The sequence below is a fragment of the Oncorhynchus keta genome, chromosome 8 (assembly GCF_023373465.1).
Source record: "Oncorhynchus keta strain PuntledgeMale-10-30-2019 chromosome 8, Oket_V2, whole genome shotgun sequence".
Lineage (NCBI taxonomy): Eukaryota > Metazoa > Chordata > Actinopteri > Salmoniformes > Salmonidae > Oncorhynchus > Oncorhynchus keta.
Window position 1 is genome coordinate 35,078,963 of NC_068428.1, and position 24,946 is coordinate 35,103,908.

A 24,946-nucleotide genomic window follows, 5' to 3' on the forward strand; every position below is an offset into this window, starting at 1 on the left:
TAGAGCCCAAATTAACCATTTTTTCTAACAGTATATGGTGTTCATTTCAAGGAAAGGAACGCCGAGAGACTGGGATAATTCGAGCCAACACGCCTACAGCATTCCCACATTCTCAGACACAATACGCTGACTACTCTATACATTGTCTGTTCGTGTAAACTATGTTAACTGCATCGTTATACAAACCATGCGCTCGACCAGCAGGCCTACTTCAAGGCACCCCGATCTGTCATATAGACCATGTGCACAAAATATTTTAAATATAGGCAAAATGTTTGCCATATTAAAAATATGATTGAGTGACCAATGTCAAGGCTGCTTAGTGAGGGCTATTCGCGCATAAATTCAACTCCTGTTTTGTGCCTATCTATAGCCTATGTTATGCATGATGTACACATTGATTTTACCTGGATCATTACCACAGAAAGGGGGAAATAATTGTCATTTTTACCATACTCCAAACCCTTAGGGCTATCGTTCTCATCTCTTCTCAAGACTGCACTTTTCCCATCTCAACGCTCTTGCGCCAGGCACCTTGCGTTAAAAGCATCAGACAATTGGGCAAGTGAGGTCATTTAAAAACAAATACATGCAGTTTTCTTGACGGTAACGTTCAAGGGGAATATTTAAAGTGTTGAATTGCCATCTACCAAATGCCTTTCTTGGTGACTGTTATTTTTGCGTCACCCTCTGCCTTATCCAATGCAAACAACATTCGCTGGCGTGTCACAGGCATTGCTCCAATCCCCCTTTATTTAACCTTATGGGACTGGTTGCACCCTCCCTCTTTCCGGGTTCCGTCATCACCTTCTCCCGCTGATCAGTGGAGCCAGTCTATTCTATAAGCGCGCTCACAGCCAACCTGCTAACATTCGCTGACACCCTCACGTTTCAGAGCCGGAGGAAATGGCCACGAGGACCGATGCATCGATATAGTCTTTCTTATTAGATGTAATTCAAAAGCTGTGCGTTGGAGGAATAGATGCCTTCTGGAACTAATAATCTCTGTACACCGTATTTAGATTACCTTGACAACCGGTCTCAGTGATTGACAGCAGGACCGATACATGCGAGTTGTTGATGCACTTAAAAAAACTTTTATGAACCGAAGGTTCTACTTGGTCTTACCCGTTATGGTGATTTTTCCATTTCGGCTATTGCAATATTTTTTTTCTTGTTGAAAAATACACATCTTCACCTTGCTGCGGGTTTCTTCTTTATTGCCACTGCGGATTACAATTCTCAACTGGATGTAAGAGGCATCAACTTGATACACCACCTTCTCTGCGGACTGACATTCCCTGTGTCTTGCCTTTTTATCTCCAAGACAGGCGCATGTCGATGGCGCAAAGGGTAGGCCTTAGTGCAGTTGCAATGTATCATTTCTTAGTTGACTTTAAACTTCTGCCTCATGTTGATCGAACCTAATTTACCCATAAATAATCTGGACAGGCTGAGAACATCTCAACGCTCCACATACAAGTAGCCTACAAATTGAGCTTTCCTCAGCAGTCTGCTGCCTGCATTAGACTAGTTGTTCTGTTTTCCATGCATGGGAAATTTGATTACATGAATGTTCACTGTCATTCTCATGAGTAAAGGCTTGTGTTTGGGGGTATGTCTGTAGCCGATGATACATCTGTGATAGAAGCATACCAACTGACAGTCCACCAGTTTCTCACATGTAACTCTGTCTTTCTCCATCCAGTACGATGAGCTGTCCCACTATGGTGTTGGGATGGACGGAGTTGGACTCCCGGCGTCCATGTATGGAGACCCGCATGCTCCCCGGCCGCTTCCGCAAGTCCACCACTTGAACCATGGTCCGACTGCACATCCAACCCAGCACTATGGATCCCACGCACCCCACAACATCATGCCCAGCATGGGCAGCGTGGTGAACGACGCATTAAAAAGAGACAAAGATCAAATCTATGGGTGCGCATCAGAAATATTCCACATTAGTGTCTGCTAGGTTTTCTTATTCTTGTTAGACCTATACTCATAACATTTAGAAGTGAATGGGGTATTTATCGACATTTAGAGAAATTAGAACCAAATCCTAACTTGACATAGGCTACGTGCATAAATCGAGTTTATGTCAATGCCACATTTAGCAAATAATGTGTTTTACGGGTAAGATTGTGGCCCGTATCCTGAGTGGAGACACTTCACATTTATCAGCTATGCTAGGCTAAAAACAAATACAAGAGACACGGATTATGAAACCTTAAATACAGTACAGTCCACTTAAACAAAACGTGTATTTAACATTCCTGGTCTAATTGATGTTGATGTTTTGTCTGCATCATGTTGCAGTCACCCGTTGTTCCCTCTGCTCGCCTTGGTGTTTGAGAAGTGTGAGTTGGCGACCTGCACGCCCAGGGAGCCTGGAGTAGCGGGTGGCGATGTCTGCTCCTCAGACTCCTTCAACGAAGACATCGCTGTCTTTGCAAAACAGGTACTTGTGTTTTATGATAAGCCCTTTTTTATGACCTAAACTATAGATAACGATAGGAATAGGGGGTTGTATAGCCTGCTTTAAACATTATCTGTGCTTTTAAACGTTAATAATATTTTCATTTTTTTATTTGATAATTGATGGACAGATGGATGGATTGTTTGATTGCTTGCCTGTTTGATTGATAGATTGATGGACTAATTGATTGCGGTATGCAGACAATAGACTAATATGATGCTTTCTCTGTAGATACGGGCAGAAAAACCGTTATTTTCATCGAATCAAGAGGTGGACAATTTGGTAAGCCAGTTAACTTGCATGTCCACTTTTTACGCATCAATTGCGCAGCTGGATAAATCGTGTCATATTGTCTTGTTTCACTTTGTTTAAATACAACACGAAAATTCAGAACGTTCCATTGAAGGAGCAACAGGAAACGCAGACGAGTCGTGGTTAAAGGCCTATTTTGCTCCTCTGCAGCGGGTAGCCGCGGAGGTCCTTGCCTTGGGCATCCCAAAACAAGGGACTGTCTAGGAACCATTGCTCTGCTAAAGCATCTATTTGATTAAGAAAATACATTGTTTAAAGTCATGTAACATACTGTAACATATGGCTACTTTACTGTATAGGCCTACAGTGTGCATTCATTAATTTATGGTGTTATTACATTGGCCTAGTTACTGTTCATTAATGTATGGTGTTATTACATAGGCCTAGTTACTATTCATTAATGTATGGTGTTATTACATATGTCTAGTTACTAATCATTAATGTATGGTGTTATTACATAGGCCTAGTTACTATTAATTCCTGTATGGTGTTATTACATATGCCTAGTTACTAATCATTAATGTATGGTGTTATTACATATGCCTAGTTACTATTCATTAATGTATGGTGTTATTACATATGCCTAGTTACTATTCATTAATGTATGGTGTTATTACATATGCCTAGTTACTATTCATTAATGTATGGTGTTATTACATATGCCTAGTTACTATTCATTAATGTATGGTGTTATTACATATGCCTAGTTACTATTCATTAATGTATGGTGTTATTACATATGCCTAGTTACTATTCATTAATGTATGGTGTTATTACATATGCCTAGTTACTATTCATTAATGTATGGTGTTATTACATATGCCTAGTTACTATTCATTAATGTATGGTGTTATTACATATGCCTAGTTACTATTCATTAATGTATGGTGTTATTACATATGCCTAGTTACTATTCATTAATGTATGGTGTTATTACATAGGCCTAGTTACTATTCATTAATGTATGGTGTTATTACATAGGCCTAGTTACTATTCATTAATGTATGGTGTTATTACATAGGCCTAGTTACTATTCATTAATGTATGGTGTTATTACATATGCCTAGTTACTATTCATTAATGTATGGTGTTATTACATAGGCCTAGTTACTATTCATTTGAGGCAAACATGTCAGCATGACTAAATCCTAAATTTTATTTAATTTTTTTCCAGATGATCCAAGCTATTCAAGTATTGCGATTTCATCTTTTAGAATTAGAGAAGGTAAATTATGTTTTATTGTAAAACTTATATTTAATGCTTTACTCTTTGCTTTTTTGTTATGATATATTTTTTTGTATGAACGTTATACAATCACTCATAACAGCATAGCTTTAACTTCTTGAAGTGTAATATTTTACTCTAACACACATAGTCCTACGCATGGCTGTGGCACCGAGATCTTGTAAGGGTGCTGCTAACAGGAATTTTCATTGAATAGGTGCATGAGCTCTGCGACAACTTCTGCCATCGGTACATCAGTTGTTTGAAAGGCAAAATGCCCATCGACTTGGTCATAGACGATCGAGATGGCTGCAAATCTGACTTAGATGACCTGACGGGATCTTCCACAAATCTAGCAGATCACGTGAGTGTCTAGGCTTCGCAATTACATACTAGTGCTAATTCTTGCAAGGGGTGCTGCTAATACCATGGTGTTTAGGATGTACAAAACTATAATTTCAAGATAATGGGCAATTTAGCATAATTGTGAGTCAGTTTAATATATAACAAATTTAATTGACAGTTTTTAAAATAAACGGTCTAACATTGAATTTACTGGTTACTATTAAACAATTATTGTATTAATAACCTATCAACAAAAGAGTAATTCAATGCACCTACATGTCTGCAAAAAAGAGTGCTAAGGGTGATGTGTACTGAGGGAAGTTTCGTAGAGCTCTCGTGTCTTCTTAAAAAGAGGAGGAATGAGAGAAGGAATTGTTCCCCTTTTTCAGCTCTATTGTACAAATCATCTATTTTATAGGTTGATGATGGTGATGATGATGAGGATGATGGTGATGATGATGAGGATGATGAGGATGATGATGATGATGGTGATGATGTTGGTGGTGGTGGTGGTGATGATGATGATGAGGATGGTGGTGATGAGGATGATGATGATGATGATGGTGATGATGTTGGTGGTGGTGGTGGTGATGATGATGATGAGGATGGTGGTGATGATGATGATGATGTTGATGATGGTGGTGATGATTATTTAGTCTGCATGATGAAGAGTACAGCTGGATGTGTGTCCTGTTGGGGACTAGTGTTTGATTTTACACTTGAATGCTAAACCAATTGGATTAATATTGTCGGCAAAGAGGAGGGTTTGTCAATCCATGGGCCTATAGGGTGCCCCTACACGGGCTCTTTCTCCTCCCACATGTCGATTCTGATATCCTGGTTCCTTAATAACCCTCCGGTACTGGAGCAATGGCATGAACTTTGTGTTGGGGATTTTCCACATATTAGATTGCTGTCCTGTATACTAAGTAGGTTTATTTGAAGAATCTCAAATATAAAATATTTTTAGCTTTATTTAACACTTTTTTGGTTACTATATGATTCCATATGTGTTATGTCATAGTTTTGATGTCTTCACTATTATTCTACAATGTAGAAAACCCTTGAATGAGTAGGTGTTCGAAAACTTTTGACCGGTAGTGTAAATATATTTTTAATTCCATTCCTTTACTTAGATTTGTGTGTATTGTGTGTATTGTTGTGAAATTGTTCGACATTACTTGTTAGATATTACTGCACTGTTGGAGCTAGAAACACAAGCATTTCGCTACACCTGCAATAACATCTGCTAAACGTGTGTATGTGATCAAATAAAATGTGATTTGATTTGATTTAGTTTACGTGTGAGAAGTTAATGACAAATCTTCAGGAGTTTAGAATTCTGTTCACTCTACCAGTTCTATTTCTACAGGGAACGCAGCTAAACCTCTCAATGAGGGAGAGTACTACAGTATGTTGGTTCTCTTTGTGACACACCAACTCTGCCTCTTTTTTGGAAATGTCTGAGGGAGTCCACAACCCAGCCTATATCCAAGAGAGAATAGCTCAATATTCGTGTTGATATCACAAACTTGCAGAGTAAGAAGACTCAGCTGAGTTACGAGATGACTGGCTTGAAAAATGTGTGATTGAAGATCAGTTGGAATCAGTTATGTCATAATTTATGATCTATTTGTATTATCTTAACTTCTCTGCCTTTATGGATCTTGGAAGATACATCTTAAAGAAGGATAGACCGCACTGTATCTGTAATTAATGTAATCTTAACAGCTGGGGTGTGAGTGAGTAAAGAACCCCCTTCATTAGCTTGATAAACGTGGAAACACATGGCACTTTGAATGGGGACGCCACACAAACAGCTTTCTAATTACTGTGTGTTGGGATGGAAAAGGGGTCTGCTTGTCGGGCTCGTGGAGAGGCCTCATTCACACTGCGCTGCCATTGTTGCTGTGATTATTCTTGTCGTTGGCTGAGCTCTTCATCTGAGCACCATCCGGCGAACAGCTGACGCCAAGAGGCTGAAGAGGTTGCTCTGCTGTTTGGCCCTCAGCTTTAGACTGTCTAAGTACCCTGGTCCCTGTGCATATATGGCCCAATAAATAGGTGTTCAGAGAGACCACTGGGCTTCAGAATCAGTCAAGACACCGGAGGATTGAAGAAAGAAAGAAGTGTTGCAGGAGCTCTGGTGCTGATGTCTTTGGCTCTACAGTATTAGCTAGAGTAGCTGAATATCAGCTTTAACATTTTGATTTTATTTTGCCACCGTCTCAGTCTCAGGGAAAATGGTAATTTAGATTGTTGGATTATTGGATTATGGATTTTTTTTTTACATATTCTATTTTCTTATTGACGACATGGTCATATTGTGCGCTGTGGTAAATTGGCTGGGTTTGTGTGTGTTTGAGTGTGTATGTTTGTATGTGTGTTAGGGAGTTACATTGACTTTCAGTTATGGCATACTGTATCCACTGTTCTCTAATGTGATCTCTTTCTTTCTTTCTTTCTTTCTTTCTTTCTTTCTTTCTTTCTTTCTTTCTTTCTTTCTCTCTCTCTCTCTCTCTCTCTCTCTCTCTCTCTCTCTCTCTCTCTCTCTCTCTCCCTCTCTCTCTCTCTCTCTCTCACTCTCTCTCTCTCCCTCTCTCTTTCTCTCCCTCCTCTGCTGTTGTGTGGTCGGGACGGGGGATATGTTGATGACCCTCTCTGTGGACCCCAGAACCCAGCGTCCTGGAGAGACCTGGATGACGCCCACTCCACGCCCTCCGTGGGCACCCCAGGGCCCTCCAGCGGGGGCCACATCTCCCAGAGTGGGGACAACAGCAGTGAACTCGGTAAGAGAACCACAGCTTCAAATCAAATCAAATCAAATTTATTTATATAGCCCTTCGTACATCAGCTGATATCTCAAAGTGCTGTACAGAAACCCAGCCTAAAACCCCAAACAGCAAGCAATGCAGGTGTATCAAAGGTTAACCTCAGTGCTGACCTCATACAAATGCAGTGGTCTTTTCTCTACTTGTGGGCTTTAGATGAATGATAAGCAGATCATAATGATAAGCAGTTATTGTTTCTCCATCCTTATCATTCAGATAATGTTGAGATAAGAGGTTGTTGTTGAATCAACAACTAGTTTGTTGGGTTTTGATGGTGACTTTGTAGTTTTATCACTTATCCAGGTCACGTGATAAAGTTCAAAAGTTGAATCTGATATGATGAGGGTAATTATTGCCAATTACTGGTTTTGCATGACTGTGTCCAGTATTGCTGTATAATAGCCTACTTGGCTTTCTGTCCGTGTGCCGGCTGTTCATTTGGCCTGTGATGAGCTCATTGGAGGCTATAAGGGTTTTATGACTTGTTTTTGTTTTTCTCTCCTATGGCCACAGTAAAAATAGAATAGACTTTAAAGCAACTTACCACCCTCTGCCCATCAGGCATCAATAGCAGTGCATTGAGCTAAACAATGGCAGGATGTTTTGCAAGAAAAGAGCAATTCAGAGGATGAAAGGACAGTCAGAAACAAAGATTAAGTTTATTCCTGGTTCTGATTTTACCACAGTTTCTTCAGTTATCCTAACTATATGAAAAACATGTTCAACGAATTCCACTTAGCCTAGTATCCATGTCATGTTTCATGTCATTGTATGCCCTAACACAGTAAAACTGACTATGTGAATTGTATTGTCAGCAAAGAGAGGGGAAGTGGATGGTGTGAATGGCTTTTTCCTTGGTTCCTCTGGAGTTGTTTATTTTTTTTAAACAAAAGCGAGGGGACATCCAAAGTCCACGTCTCCCTGCCCTTTTGACCTGGGTAGAGAATGCATAGAGGCTGGGGAAGCACAATAACCCCTGCCGTGGAGCTGGGAAGGACAGAGCCACTTTATGTATGGAGGAACAAAGGGGAGTCCCAGTCCTCTGGTAGCAGGATCTGATGCTTCCCTGCCCACCTGCTGCTCCTCGTAGTCCTCCTGGGGACTGCTATGTTTTCATCCCTAGTTTTCATCCCTTGTTTTCATCCCTTGTTTCCATCCCTTTACTCATTAAAGGGGATGAGGAAAGCGAACACTTTTAACATCGGAAGGGACCTGGGGGCCAAAGCGGGGCCTTTATGTCAGTAGTGCAGGCCTGGCTATGAGATTACTGATGCTCTTCAAAGTACCTACTATGAGGGAGCTGCTATTGTCCTAATGGACATTAGTCATGGTTGTGTGGGCCAATGATAAAAGCCATAAAAGGGGTAACCTACAGTCTTATCTAATGGGGGAGAATTGTGGTTAGTATGGTTAGTATCAACCACAGGTTATGGCTTAGTGGCTATGTTAGCCATGTAGCTAACCGCCACCCCATTGGCTTATGTAGTCTTTGGTTGTTTTCTTGTAAGGTGTGTGATATGCAGAGGGGAATGTCTTTGATTCCAGCTCCCCCGGAGTGACTCTCAGATAGATAGGGCACAGGGACAGTTCTAAAAGGGATGAGCTATCCTAGGAATGTTTTTTCGGGGCGGGGCTTGGAATATCCATCATAAAAAAAGGAAAGGAAGCCAAGGGGAACTAGCTGCTGTGAAGCCGCTGTACACTAGCGTTTACAAAGAGGGGAATGCAGAGCAGGAAGAAACAGGATGCAGTCAGTGCATCTTTTTGTCTCCTCCGGATACCACTGAAAATGGAATCCAGAACTGCTGGTGGTGACATACCAATGACACTCCAGGCTAATGTCCCCATATAATCTGTGACAAGATGCTCTCACAAATAACAAGGGAGAGAGGCACAAGAACTAGAAGTGTTCATCTTAATCGAGCCCTTACACTCCAAATCAATAGGATAAAGGCCTCTGGGAGGAACGATTCTAGATCTATTCATCAACATCAGTATAGGATTCCCAGTGTCTTGGAAAGCTTCCAGACAACATCTCCCATTTAGCAGTGTGCATCATGGGTAATAACAGGAGGGGCTGAGAAGTGTCATTGGTGATGGATCAGGTCCAGGTGAGCTCATTAGGCAAGCTGCATTGGGTTCCCATCACTGATGCAGCCCGGAATACAGCAATCAGTTCTGTTAGCTAATAGCCAACCCTGCACTTTGTCTGATATGGCCATGTCATCATGTGGATTCTCTTGCCTCATCTAGTTGTCCCAGTTTATACCTAACTGTAGGAGCACTGGTCGCTGATGTTGTTGATGAGAGAGAGGAAGAGAAAGGGAGAAAGAGGAGAGACAGAGAGGAAGAGAGAGGGAGAGAGAGAAGGAGAGACATAGAGAGGAAGATAGAGGGAGAGAGAAGAAGAGACCGAGAGAGGGAGAGAGAGGGGTTTAGAGCAGGGTGTTGGGGGTTGGAAGCCAGCCAAGGATGCCTCTCTTCTTCATATCTTAGGGTGCTGTTTTCCCTAAAGCGCCCGAGGCAGTACTCCAGCCTTCCCCACGGCAGCAGTCCTTGCCCCCCCCCCTGGGGCAGGCACGCAGGGGGAACGGAGCGGGGCAGGGCAGGCAAGCAGGGAGGGAGCGGGGTAGGCAGGCGAGGGGCTAGGCCACGGGAGGAGCGTTCCACGGGTACGATTTTGAGAGTAGTGCACTGTCACACTGCTTAGATTGGCTGAGTTGCCAGGGAACAGTCAGAAGCGATTAGCGTAGCAGAGGATCTGCCCTGCGGCCTTCCCTCTCTGGAGCAGGAAAAAAGAGAGGGCTGGGGGGAGAGGAGGAGGGGGGCCAGGAGGGCTTGACGCTCCTTAGATATAATTAGGCCGTGCTGGTGACTTCCTATTTTTCATTCTTTCCCTCATTCTCTCTTCCATTGGTTTCAGTTATTTGGTACAGAAACAGATACATAACTAATTTAAAATTAACAACATGGATTTTTGTCATTTTGATCACCCGCACCAGCCCAAATGTTTAGTCATTGATAGGTATCGTTTTTTTATTGATTATTTCACCACTCAAGGTATTTCTGAACAAAATGTCTCTCCTAGCCTGTGAGAAAGGATATTAACTGTCCTCTCTGAAACGACAGTTCTCTTCAGCACCATCCTCCAAGACCTCTCTTCCCACAACAAACCTCCTAATTTTTGTCAGTCATAAGACCAAAATCTTAGAAAAGAAACCTGTTATAAAAGCTTGTTATAACATCTATGAACAGAGAGGATAAGGAATAGTGGACACACAAAGTAAAGCATCACATAAGCAAAGGAGACAGTGGTCAAACAACCTGCCCTGTCCTTGACTTGGACTACACCATCCATCAGAACACCACCGCCCCTGCCCCCATCCCCAACACTCCCCTCCAACCCCACTCAGTCCAAGTCATCCTTTTTAATGTCAATATTCATTAGCTGAAATATTTATGCATGATTATGGGTGCATATATAGGAGCCCCTTTGATTGATGTATCCCCAAAAACAAAAAGACATGCCAAGGCAAATCTTATGAAAAGTAGGGTTCCAGTCCCGCCTCCGGGGAGGAGTCTCTCAGATGCATTATTCACATCCCCTGCAGGCAGGCTTTCAAGGCATCTCTGCCCCGAGGGCAAGAAAAATAACCACCACTGTTAAAAGAAAATCATCTCGGCTGATGCACAATTAATGGTGGAGAGAGAGAAGGAAAGAGACAGGGAGAGAGAGAGAAAGAGAGGGAGAGAGAGAGAAAGAGAGGGAGAGAGAGAGAAAGAGAGGGAGAGAGAGTGCACAGAAGGTTCTGTGATGGAGAGCAATGTGGAGTGAGGGCAGGGGCGGAAGCCGCGGAAATCTCAGTTTAAAAGGGAGCCTTCGAGCCTTGATCCATGAGAAGGTTCTCATTGAAACAATAATGCCAGTAGGAGAGAGAGAGGCTGTGTGTGTGTGTGTTGTGTGGCTGTGTGTGTGTGTGTGTGGCTGTGTGTGTGTGTGTGTGTGTGTGTGTGTGTGTGTGTGTGTGTGTGTGTGTGTGTGTGTGTGTGTGTGTGTGTGTGTGTGTGTGTGTGTGTGTGTGTGTGTGTGTGTGTGTGTGTGTGTGTGTGTGTGTGTGTGTGTGTGTGTGTGTGTGTGTGTGCGCGCGTCGCAGTGTGAGTCAGACAATCCAACACAGACAGACTGGAGGGGGGGGTGAAGGTGGAAGGGGTAGGGGTAGGGTAGGTCACTGAACACTTGGGGGGCTTGAGGGGGAATGACCGCAACCCCCCCCAGCCCCATAACACCCACCCCCACCATCCACCCAAACATCCTTAACACACATAGACAAAAGGAGCGCCCTGCTTTCAACTTCACAGGTGAGGGTGTTTGTTATGTTTTGTGATGTCATACCTTAACTATGAGGTCACAATTGTTATTTTTGGTATTGTGACATTTTTCCCTCTTTTTTTTACAACTAAACCATTTGTCTTTATCAAATTGTGGAATATCTATACTGGGCAAAAATATAAACACAATATTTAAAGTGTTGGTCCCATGTTTCATGATCTGAAATAAAAGATCCCAGAAAATGTTGTGCATAAATTTGTTTACATCCATCTTAGTGAGCATTTCTCCTTTGCCAAGAGAATCCATCCACCTGACAGGTGTGGCATATCAAGACGCTGATTAAACAGCATGATCATTACACTGGTGCACCTTGTGCTGCGGACAATAAAGGTCCACTCTAAAATATGCAGTTTTGTCACACAACACAATGTCACATATGTCTCAAGTTTTGAGGGAGCGTGCAATTGGCATGCTGACTACTGGAATGTCCACCAGAGCTGTTACCAGAGAATTGAATGTTTTTTTTACCATAAGCCGCCTCCAACATCGTTTTAGAGAATTTGTCAGTACGTCCATCTGACCTCACAACCGCAGACCATGTGTAACCACGCCAGCCCAGGACCTCCACATCCGGCTTCCTCTCTTGTCTGAGATCAGCCACCAGGACAGCTGATGAAACTGAGGAGTATTTCTGTCTGCAATAAAGCCCTTTTGTGGGGAAAAAATGTATTCTGATTGGCTGGGCCTGGCTCCCCAGTGGCTAAATTAAAATGCTGCCTGCGCATTGTGTCTGGCCACGGCTCTTACTTCATGTCAAGCCTGCAACCTGGGTCTAACAGTCAGTACTACATGTGAAACTTACATGCTGCTCAGATTGAATTAAAGGGTCATAATTGTTTATTGAGCTCTGTCACCACAGTATATGCCCCTCTACATTATCCAAAACTGTAGCAGAATGTGGATGAGGTTGTGCAAATGTGGAAGATATGGAATCTTCTGTTGCTATGCTGTTGCTATGCTATTGCTTTGCCCTAGACCTCTGCTACCCTTTCAGTGTGTGTTTCTGGCGAATGGAGGTGATGTGACTAAGTTAAAGATATCTCCTAACATATCCCTTGTGGCTACTTTTTCTCTTGTTTTAGGAGATGGCCTCGACAACAGTCTGGCATCGCCGGGTACAGGAGACGAGGATGACCTGGACAAGAAGAGACAGAAGAAGAGAGGTATCTTCCCCAAAGTGGCCACCAATATAATGCGAGCGTGGCTCTTCCAGCACCTCACGGTAAGACAGCAGGCCCAACCTGGCCCTAGCTCCAGCCCTAACCAGACTCCACTACTGGGATGGTTCTCAACCTTTTTTGCTTACTGTTACCCCAAACACGTCTTGCTCTGCCCAAAGTACACCCTCTTGTGCAACTGGTCATGACTATCATGCATTTAACCATGAGGCCCATGTTTTGTAGACATCTTCTGAATCTTCCCACGTTCCCCATGTGGGTAGGCCACGTACTCCTGGGGGGAATAGTAATACAAGTTATTGCATCCAACACTCAGTCATGTCACAACACAGGGACATTGGTCTGTGACATTGTAGTGCTTCGCCGAACGATTTTCCCTGTGATTTTTTATTTGTAAAAAAACAGTAATTGTGGCTCAAGGGAACAGTGGGCTGTATAAAAGACAAGTAGTGTATGTTGTCTAACTGCAGTATCTCCATTATACAACACTTAGGAATAATGCCACTATACTGAGCGTCTGAACTTCGTTTTTACAAAAACAGAATAGACTACTTTACCAGAATGCAACTCCTCTGTTCAGGCTCAGAAGGACTATCTGACATTCCAACAACTTCCAACCAATCCCCCGTGAGGAGAGTTTCACCTTTTATCTCCAGACACAATAGACAGTGCTGCAGTCTCTGACTCCTCCTCCTTCTCCTCTGGTTTTCTACTTTTCTCCTCTCCACTCGTAGATGTTTTCAAAGCTCCTTATTTGTTTTCTGGGTGAAAACCTGTCACACATCTCCTGTACAGGAAGTAAGAACTTTTAGATTGGACAGATATCAAAGAAGAAGGAAAGGAAGGCTAATTGAATCATCCCCTCTCTGTTCCCTGTCTCTTTTCAGCCTCACTGGTTAGGCACAAGTGTTTGTCATGGAAGGATGTGGCTCGTAAACGCGGTGTAAGGGGGACTTTGGCCCGTCGATGTCCTCTGAATGGTCCCATTGCAACACCCAGGCGATCAGCCATTCATCGGGCCACAGAGGGTGAAGGAGACAGATTATGTTTTGTCCCGACTTTACCGTTGAGGCTGGGGTCTGAGAAGGGGAGAGAGGGTCTTTCTCTAGATAGTCTTAGCCTTCAGCTGTTGTGCTCCTGTTCTGAGGAGGAACTCTAAAGATCCTCCTCTACAACGGTACAGAGAAAGCAGCAATGGAAGATTTAGATTCATTCTAGGATTCATTATTGGCCTGTTAGCATGGTCATACAGTAACTGTTGGTTTTAGACCTCCACCTACATGCTGACAGATCTTTGTGAAGCTCTCTTTTTAATGCTGAAGTATTTAATTCGTTTCTACAAACATACATTGCATTTCGCAAAAACACAGCTATAAAGGGTGCTCTTGTTCAACCATGAGGCCCTGTTGGAGCTCAAAGGAATTTCTTGTTCAACCATGAGGCCCTGTTGGAGCTCAAAATAATTTCTTGTTCAACCTTGATGCCCTATTGGAGCTCAAGGGAATTTCTTGTTCAACCTTGATGCCCTGTTGGAGCTCAAAGGAATTTCTTGTTCAACCTTGATGCCCTATTGGACCTCAAAGGAAGTTTTTGTTCAACCTTGAGGCCCTATTGGAGCTCAAGGGAATTTCTTGTTCAACCTTGATGCCCTGTTGGAGCTCAAAGGAATTTCTTGTTCAACCTTGATGCCCTATTGGAGCTCAAGGGAATTTCTTGTTCAACCTTGATGCCCTGTTGGAGCTCAAAGGAATTTCTTGTTCAACCTTGATGCCCTGTTGGAACTCAAATGAATTTCTTGTTCAACCTTGATGCCCTATTGGACCTCAAAGGAAGTTTTTGTTCAACCTTGAGGCCCTATTGGAACTCAAAGGAATTTCTTGTTCAACCTTGAGGCCCTATTGGAACTCAAAGGAATAAGTATTGTTCAACCTTGAGGCCCTATTGGAGGTCAGAGGAATAAGTCTTGTTCAACCTTGAGGCCCTATTGGAACTCAAAGGAATAAGTCTTGTTCAACCTTGAGGCCCTATTGGAACTCAAAGGAATAAGTATTGTTCAACCTTGAGGCCCTATTGGAGGTCAGAGGAATAAGTCTTGTTCAACCTTGAGGCCCTATTGGAACTCAAAGGAATAAGTCTTGTTCAACCTTGAGGCCCTATTGGAGGTCAGAGGAATAAGTCTTGTTCAACCTTGAGACCTTATTGGAGCTCTGAGGAATAAGTATTTTTCAACCTTGAGGCCCTATTGGAGGTCAGAGGAATAAGTCTTGTTCCACCTTGAGACATTGGAGCTCAAAGGAATAAGTCTTGTTCAACCTTGAGACCTTATTGGAGCTCTGAGAATAAGTCTTGTTCAACCTTGAGGCCCAATTGGAGTTCAGAGGAATACGTCTTGTTCAACCTTGAGACCTTATTGGAGCTCAGAGGAATAAGTATTGTTCCACCGTGATGCCCTGTTGGAGCACAGAGGAATAAGTCTTGTTTAACCACAGCTCAATGACAGGTGACCTGAGTAAAGTAACATAGCTGATAAGGGTTAGGCATTGGAGAGAGGCCCCAATGTGACAACACTGCGGATTGGACTGGAAACATTAGCAGAGGGTTTTATTTAGGAAGATAGAGACGTTCTGCTGGGTTGAGGGAGGAGCATTGAGCCATCCGTCACTAGACTGTCAGACACCAAGCTGGGAGGTCACCATGACGATCATTTGTGGCAACAATGGCTTTTGTCACCACCATTGCGGTTTATGTGTGTTTGTGTGTGTGTGTGACAGTGTTTATGTTTGTGTGTGACTGTGACTGTGTGTGTGTGTGTGTGTGTGTGTGTGTGTGTGTGTGTGTGTGTGTGTGTGTGTGTGTGTGTGTGTGTGTGTGTGTGTGTGTGTGTGTGTGTGTGTGTGTGTGTGTGTTACTGAAAGACCTGTTTAAAAATGAAATTGTTTCGAGCTCATTCCTCACCCGGCGATCACAGGAGGTGGCAGCAGCCCTGACAGCGCCCACCACCCTGTACCCTGTCTGCAATCTGCCGCCCTCCTCCCACTGTCACACCGCCAGCAGAGAGGCAGGGGACAGGGAGACAGGGGGACAGGGGCCAGGCCCTATTCAGGCCCTAACAAAGGTCTCCATTGTGTTCCTTTGTATCGCATTTGATCATTTGTCAAATCATGTCAAATAATGTCAAACAATGCCACACGCTTTGAGCCCAAAGTGTTCATGGGCCAATCAGTGGTCAGTCTTGGTTGTTCACTTGTGCTTATGCTAACTAGGGAGATTGACTTGTGTGTATATTAGCCAAGGGTCAGATGCGAGTCTACATTACATTTGATTACATTTCCTGAGTTTGACTTTACCTTAGGCTGTGAATGGTCGTATGCGAGGTGTGTTTCTGTCTAAACCCTAACCCTAACCCCTGGTCGTATGTGACGTGTGTTTCTGTCTAGACATGATCGTTTGATCGTTTGTAAATGAATGCAAGCTGGGTGTTTTTTTACATTTTTTTTATTGAAGATGTAGTTTTTTCTGTCCTGTGTACCACAGCACCCCTACCCTTCAGAGGAACAGAAGAAGCAGCTAGCACAGGACACAGGCCTCACCATCCTGCAAGTGAACAACTGGTGAGTAGCTAACACCCAAGGCCCCACCCTAACGCTAACCCTAAAGCTAACACTAACCCTAACGCTAACCCTAAAGCTAACACTAACCCTAACGCTAACCCTAAAGCTAACACTAACCCTAACGCTAACCCTAAAGCTAACACTAACCCTAACCCTAACGCTAACCCTACAGCTAACACTAACCCTAACCCTAACGCTAACCCTAAAGCTAACGCTAACCCTAACGCTAACCCTAATCCTAACGCTAACCCTAAACCTAACCCTTGTGCTTCATTCTCTCCTTGATTCCTTTACTTCTTTCCTTCGTACCTCCTCCCAGGACTGGCTCATAGGCTTCTATCTAAATCTATGCTACAGCCATGTTTTTGACGAAGGGTGCACATTCTATGTTCAGCTCTTTGGAAAGGGAACTAAAATGGAAGTGTTAAACATGCTCAATCTATCTTCACTGTCTGGGGAACATTAACAGGGAGATGTAACCCCCCTCTCGTCCCCTTACAATCCCTCAGCCTCATTTTACATGTATGACATGATGGATTAAAGCATATTTAAGGCCCGGCAACCTGGCCCCTTTGTAGATGGCTTATCCAATTTTGGGAAGGGGGGCGGGGTCCAATGTAATGGTCACAGAAGAAAGAGGAACAGATCCAGGGGGGGATTTGGTTTTGAGATTGTACTTCTGGTGTGTTATCTAAAAGGTATCACTTGACTTTGAGTTTACACAGAGTCAGGTTTGGAATAAAGGATTTGACTTTGAGTTTACACAGGGTCAGGTTTGGAATAAAGGATTTGACTTTGAGTTTACACAGGGTCAGGTTTGGAATAAAGGATGTGACTTTGAGTTTACACAGAGTCAGGTTTGGAATAAAGGATTTGACTTTGAGTTTACACAGGGTCAGGTTTGGAATAAAGGATTTGACTTTGAGTTTACACAGGGTCAGGTTTGGAATAAAGGATTTGACTTTGAGTTTACACAGAGTCAGGTTTGGAATAAAGGATTTGACTTTGAGTTTACACAGAGTCAGGTTTGGAATAAAGGATTTGACTTTGAGTTTACACAGGGTCAGGTTTGGAATAAAGGATTTGACTTTGAGTTTACACAGGGTCAGGTTTGGAATAAAGGATTTGACTTTGAGTTTACACAGAGTCAGGTTTGGAATAAAGGATTTGACTTTGAGTTTACACAGAGTCAGGTTTGGAATAAAGGATTTGACTTTGAGTTTACACAGGGTCAGGTTTGGAATAAAGGATTTGACTTTGGCTTCTCGCGATTAATCCTCCCCCATCCCAGAATCCATATTGGGTTCTCAACACACTTAATTACATAGACGTGCACCTCCAATCCCGAGGAGTTAAGAATTATATTAGTTTTATTAATGGATCTAATTCAATACACTTATCAAAGCAGGCAAATGCTTTTCTTACCTATCTGTCCGGTCCTGCTGGTTCCTGTTGGGTCCTGTTGGATACAGTCTCTGACCGAAATTGGCCAAACGTTTAGCCTTATTACAGCCTGAGGCTGAAGGGGATAAACCCAAATCAATAGATCTGGTAAGCTATGTGGCTGTCTCCTAATACCCCAGATCATGTCAATAAGAATAAGACCGATTATAAACCTAATCCCTGAAGACACGAGACATTGGAATACTAGTAAAACTGGCGCAGGAAATTGTCATATTCTGTTTGATTGCTGAATGTTTTGATTGTGTATGATTATCTTAAAGAACTCCACCCAAAAACGGTACATTTTATTTGTTTCATTACTCCATTATTGATATAGTCCCAACATGTTTTGTGTGTCAACAATGACGTTTTCAAGATATGTAACTTTCAAAATACAGAAATCTTGCCCATATGATGCATCATATGATGGACAGATGGGACTAATGAGACAAAGACAAATAGATGGTTTTTGGGGTGGAGTTGGCCTTTTAACAGACCAGGAAGATGAATGCAAAGGAGATCTAAAGCCAAGGAGAAGTTTCATGTACTGTGTATTCCATGTTGGTTTGAATTCTCTCCCCCTGCTCTCTTCCTCTCCAGGTTCATCAACGCCAGGAGGAGAATAGTACAGCCTATGATTGACCAGTCTAACAGATCAGGTAAACCACAATTTCAAATGGTTCAAATGAATAACATACAATGGCTTTGTTTTTCAGTCATGTTTTTAATTGTACTATTACTGTATGATTTTGTAATGTAGATGAGGATGTTTTGAACGCCACTTTTATTCTTATGCTTTATCTCTTCTGTCTTTTGGCTTCGATACATACTGACCAATAGAAATATAATTATAATCTAGTATTATATCTCTATACTGACCAATAGAAATATAATTATAATCTAGTATTATATCTCTATACTGACCAATAGAAATATAATTATAATCTAGTATTATATCTCTATACTGACCAATAGAAATATAATTATAATCTAGTACTATAGCTCTATACTGACCAATAGAAATATAATTATAATCTAGTATTATATCTCTATACTGACCAATAGAAATATAATTATAATCTAGTATTATATCTCTATACTGACCAATAGAAATATAATTATAATCTAGTATTATATCTCTATACTGACCAATAGAAATATAATTATAATCTAGTATTATATCTCTATACTGACCAATAGAAATATAATTATAATCTAGTACTATAGCTCTAAACTGACCCGTAGAAATAGAATTACAATCTAGTATTATATCTCTATACTGACCAATAGAAATATAATTATAATCTAGTATTATATCTCTATACTGACCAATAGAAATATAATTATAATCTAGTATTATATCTCTATACTGACCAATAGAAATATAATTATAATCTAGTACTATAGCTCTAAACTGACCCGTAGAAATAGAATTACAATCTAGTATTATATCTCTATACTGACCAATAGAAATATAATTATAATCTAGTACTATAGCTCTAAACTGACCTGTAGAAATAGAATTACAATCTAGTATTATATCTCTATACTGACCAATAGAAATATAATTATAATCTAGTACTATAGCTCTAAACTGACCCGTATAAATAGAATTACAATCTAGTATTATATCTCTATACTGACCAATAGAAATATAATTATAATCTAGTACTATAGCTCTAAACTGACCTGTAGAAATAGAATTACAATCTAGTATTATATCTCTATACTGACCAATAGAAATATAATTATAATCTAGTACTATAGCTCTAAACTGACCCGTATAAATAGAATTACAATCTAGTATTATATCTCTATACTGACCAATAGAAATATAATTATAATCTAGTATTATATCTCTATACTGACCAATAGAAATATAATTATAATCTAGTATTATATCTCTATACTGACCAATAGAAATATAATTATAATCTAGTACTATAGCTCTAAACTGACCCGTAGAAATAGAATTACAATCTAGTATTATATCTCTATACTGACCAATAGAAATATAATTATAATCTAGTATTATATCTCTATACTGACCAATAGAAATATAATTATAATCTAGTATTATATCTCTATACTGACCAATAGAAATATAATTATAATCTAGTACTATAGCTCTAAACTGACCTGTAGAAATAGAATTACAATCTAGTATTATATCTCTATACTGACCAATAGAAATATAATTATAATCTAGTACTATAGCTCTAAAGTGACCTGTAGAAATAGAATTACAATCTAGTATTATATCTCTATACTGACCAATAGAAATATAATTATAATCTAGTACTATAGCTCTAAACTGACCCGTAGAAATAGAATTACAATCTAGTATTATATCTCTATACTGACCAATAGAAATATAATTATAATCTAGTACTATAGCTCTAAACTGACCCGTAGAAATAGAATTACAATCTAGTATTATATCTCTATACTGACCAATAGAAATATAATTATAATCTAGTATTACAACTCTATAGTTACCCGTAGAAATATAATTACAATATAGTATTATATCTCTATACTGACCCATAGAAATATATTTATAATCTAGTATTATATCTCTATACTGACCCATAGAAATATATTTATAATCTAGTAGTATACAGTATACTGACCCATGTCTTGTTAATGTTACATCCACAGTGGGCCAGGGGACGGCATACAGCCCTGACGGGCAACCAATGGGAGGCTTTGTCCTCGACGGACAGCAACACCTGGGGATTCGGCCTGGCGGTAAATAAGCAACCTTTATTCTCACCCTGTTATCTGTCCCTTTCTACCAATGTAGCCTAAAATATGTTTCTGTTCTGTTTGTCTATTCATGGGTTATTATTGTATATTGTCATATGAACCTGTGATTGCACCATGTAATTAGTTCCCCTCTCTGTCACTCATTCTGCAGGACCAATGGGTGGAATGGGAATGAATATGGGGATGGATGGTCAGTGGCACTACATGTAAACCCTGTCCAACCGAGGCAAGCCTGAAGAAGAAGATGGAGAAGTAAGCACAGCCTCATTCTCACTCCACTGTTACATTTTTCACCCACAAGCCCACCTCCATTGTTCCTCTATTCCGCTCCATCTCTCTCTCTCTCTCTCTCTCTCTCTCTCTCTCTCTCTCTCTCTCTCTCTCTCTCTCTCTCTCTCTCTCTATACATTGCTCACCCTCTCTCCCTCATCTGCCCCCCTTCTCACCCCCTCCTCCATTGTTCCTCTATCCCTCTCCATTCCTTTTTATCAATTTTCCATCCTCCTCTCCTTCTCCAGGGCTCAATCTGATTAAGAATGTGGGGTTCTGGACTCCCTCGGTCCCCCTCCAGCCCTATCAGCTCTCTGGGCCCTGCTGACAGTTCACAAATCAAGACGTATTGCCTGCCGGAGGCACTGGAGCTCACCAGATTTTATTTAACACCCACACTCCACTGCTCAATGAGCCACGCTATAATGACACTTACCTTGATTAATTGAGCTCTTTATATGTAAATAGAGAGCCCCACGTTCGCCTCAATCTTCCCCGGATACCAGTTCCGCCAACACAGCCCCTTTTCCCTTTCCGACATTTCACTGATTTTGCTAATCAAGTCCAAAGAGCACGAGGGTGATAGCAGCGAGAGGGTGCAGAGCCAACATTTAGAATACAGTCCACATAGAGATATCTTATTCACTCAAGCTGAATAATAATATAATTTTGAGAATATTTCAACCAATCATTTCTCATTGAATAATCATTGACCGGTTACTGTAATGGCGTAATACAGGAGGCTGTTCTCCTCCCTTAATTCAATCTGTGGCAAGACCATATGCTGATTGTGACAGCTGTAAATTTACCCAGGGTTCCATGTGGGGTTGTTTTGCAGTAAAATGCACTTATTCCATGCATATTGGAGTCAGAGCCATAACATTTGTCTATTAAAAGATCCCTTGAGAATTACACCACTGCACCAGCAATGTCCAAATGCATGCACAAGCTGTAAGACCTATGTCTGACTCAGTCACGTGTAGCATTGTCTTTACCTCATAAGATTTTGGTTCTGTATTTGCAGTGTGTTAGGGTATGTTTGTATAAGAGACTGACCCAGGCTCCTTCTTCGTGTTACAGGCCTCCATGGTTTGCTCAGGGAAAATCCTGCCACTTGGTTCCAATGAGCGTGTGACTCCACCCCAGTCACACCTGTACCTGTCATCTGACCACGCCCACCTCACCTCCCCACTGGAGCATAGAGGACCACACCCACATCTGCACAAATGCCGCCCACATTGACCTTTAATAACCCCACGCCTGGAGGAAGACGAGGATCTACTAATAAAGAATAACAAAAACAACAACAATTTGCAGACAACAATCTTCCAAAACAAAAAAAGACTTCTGTATGAACAACAGAAGATAAAATGACATCAACAACATTTTGACACATTTTTTGTTTTCTTTTTTAAATTATTTATTTATTTTTCTACAATGGTGGACCATAGGGACAAGAACTTTTTAGTCTTTGCCCGAGATATATTGACACAGCCGGCACACACACACACTAACACACATTCCCTCTCTCTCTCTCTCTCTCACACACACACACACACACACACACACACACACACACACACACACACACACACACACACACACACACACACACACACACACACACACACACACACACACACACACACACACACACACACACTCAAACAAATACACACACTTCATCTTATGAACACACAATTTGAAAACAACCACTGAGGAATATCTAAAAAAGATTATGAAGAGTTTTAATAACTGTTGTGGTGTATAGACTTGTGCTTTTTCATTTGACTGTTTTATCCATGTTTGCTCTTTGTGATCATTAGTTTATGGAGTGAGAGTTTATCACTAATCCTGTGTGCTGTGGAACAGAGAGAAAGAGAGAAAGAGAGAGATTGCCTCAGAGTCTGCAGCCTGGAGCTTGTCTCAGATACTGCAGACGGCAGCCACATCCAGCTCCCAACAAAAAAACAAGCCCTCTTTTTATTTGTATTCTGAATGAGGCCCAGTTGCTTTTATTACCCATGCATTGAATGCATTTCATATATTTGTTATTATTCTGTTTTGATTTGGGTTGTTCTGTGTTGTCCTGAATTCAGACTAAAGAGCTGATGGATTGTGGATCTTGGACCGACTTCCATTTAGATCATGTTACAATAGTTTTATAGCACACAGGAAGAAGGAAAGGGTTTCTGCACTAAAGACCAAAATAAAAACACATTTTAAAACTTGACCTCTTTTTTTCCAGCACATATTCCATTTCTCATGTGAAAGAAAAAACCTTTTGAGGAGAGAAAGAAAAGTTAGAGCTTGAGTTAATACTAAATATGATACTGTGACCTAATTCAGTTGGATAACATTTGAAGTAAATGCATTTTTTTGGTTTGCTGTTTGGGCGACATTTGCATATTAGCTACCTCGTGACATTTATTAAATATTGCATGTCTCTGTAAATATATATTTTTTCGTATTAACAAACAACAATTCGCATTCACACACGACGTCACGTTACAGTTTGGTCGATATAGAACGATATAAGACGACCATTTCTTATTGATTGAGGCTTGCAGGAATGATGGATGACCTACCGGGCTTCGAAACATACTGAGATAGGCTACTGTGAATCCCAAAGCCACACTATTTTAAAAGAACAATAGCCATATGCCACAAAAATAACCGTGGAAGCAACGAGAATTTCATATATTTTCAAATAAATTGGTATGATGTCACTCCTCCGGCAAAAAGGAAAAAAAACATATTTGAAGCTGGGTCTTGTAGCCTAAAACAAAACGTGGATTGAGAAACATTCGTTCGTATATGGATTTATTATGAGACTCGTTGATATTGCTGTATTTTTGAAGGATATATTCGTTTGACTAGTTTGCTGTCTGTATTGCAGGGTGTGAGGTGGACTGAGAAAAAATGCTGTGGGCTGCTTGGATCATTTATCAATGTCAGCCAGTGTGCTGGTGTATTGTTGAGGAGAATTACATAAGCAAGAGAGCAGCGACTCATGGGCAAATGGTTCATGTGCTATTATGAGTTAGGCATACAAGTTAGGCCTATTCATTTTTATTCATATATATTTTTAATATTTTATCTTTAACTTCTTATTCTTATTCTTATTCTTATTCTTCTTATTGTTATTGTTTTTATTTGATCTGCATCTAATTATTTCAGTAGTTAAAAAAATATAGATTTATCTTATTATAGGCATAATATGTAATAATCATGCCTTTTGAAACGGTTTGCTATTTTTAGATTTAGCCTATATTTTTATCTCTCACCGAATAGAAATTCCTCCACATCAGTGAATATTTTAGATAACTAATCAAAGATACCATTGGTTTTCTAAGATTAAATGTAGGACTTTATTTAAGAGCTTTTTGCGTTGTAAAATCAAATTAATTTCAATATTCTAGCTCTGATAACTGCATGCGAAATAAAAAATATTAGTATTTTCGTTTTGCAACGGTATAGCCAAAAAGAAAACCCAGGGAACTTGTTTTCTCGAAATGATTTTGGTGTCATTAAACCTGCGTCGAAAATCGTGCGTCGCACCATCATTGATCAGTTGATGGCGATACTTTTTCTGTCAAATATGAAATCTGATAGTCAAAAGAGCAGCTTGTAAGTCAAACATGATGGATAACGTTTATTGATTTAAATGGATATGTCAATTAAATGGACGTATAAAGACGACAACCATTTCAGACCAATGGCCTTAGGCTAGTGGTTTAATCCATGATAAGGAAATGTATTTGTTTGTTAGGCTATTTCATTCGTAATTTTATAGCTGTAAATGAACTTGATATAGGCCTAATTAAATTATAAAAATAAAACAAGTTCAACCATTGGCTTCTTTATAGTCGTGTTATTTAAATTCTTATAAACCAAACCTGCTTCTCCAACAACAAAAAGTTTGGATGGTTGAATATTGCAAGACATTTTTTTTTAATTGGAGATGATCATGTGTTCAAAACCACAACAGAAAAATAGAGAAATATAAATGTACAGTCGGCATACAAGCTAAACCCATTGTGATACATCCTCTGCATACGTCTAGATACCCCATGCATTTTCCATATGTACT

General features: G+C 40.7%; 1 protein-coding gene across 2 annotated transcripts; it reads left to right on the forward strand.

The window, feature by feature from the left end:
* Window positions 1-807: 807 nt before the first annotated feature.
* LOC118387107 (homeobox protein Meis2-like) lies at window positions 808-23,081 on the forward strand. 2 transcript variants are annotated; one of them, XM_052524057.1, is made up of 13 exons: window positions 808-1,353; window positions 1,709-1,938; window positions 2,320-2,461; window positions 2,711-2,761; window positions 3,966-4,016; window positions 4,234-4,380; window positions 7,036-7,150; window positions 12,665-12,804; window positions 16,295-16,371; window positions 18,415-18,473; window positions 20,476-20,565; window positions 20,735-20,835; window positions 21,102-23,081. In XM_052524057.1, exons 1-12 carry the CDS (start codon window positions 1,336-1,338, stop codon window positions 20,791-20,793), a joined length of 1,179 nt encoding a protein of 392 aa, XP_052380017.1. In that variant the 5' UTR covers window positions 808-1,335; the 3' UTR covers window positions 20,794-20,835; window positions 21,102-23,081. The 2 variants fall into 2 exon arrangements, with proteins under 2 accessions (XP_052380017.1, XP_052380016.1); XM_052524056.1 differs by having other exon boundaries at window positions 809-1,353; window positions 21,934-23,081.
* Window positions 23,082-24,946: the final 1,865 nt, after the last annotated feature.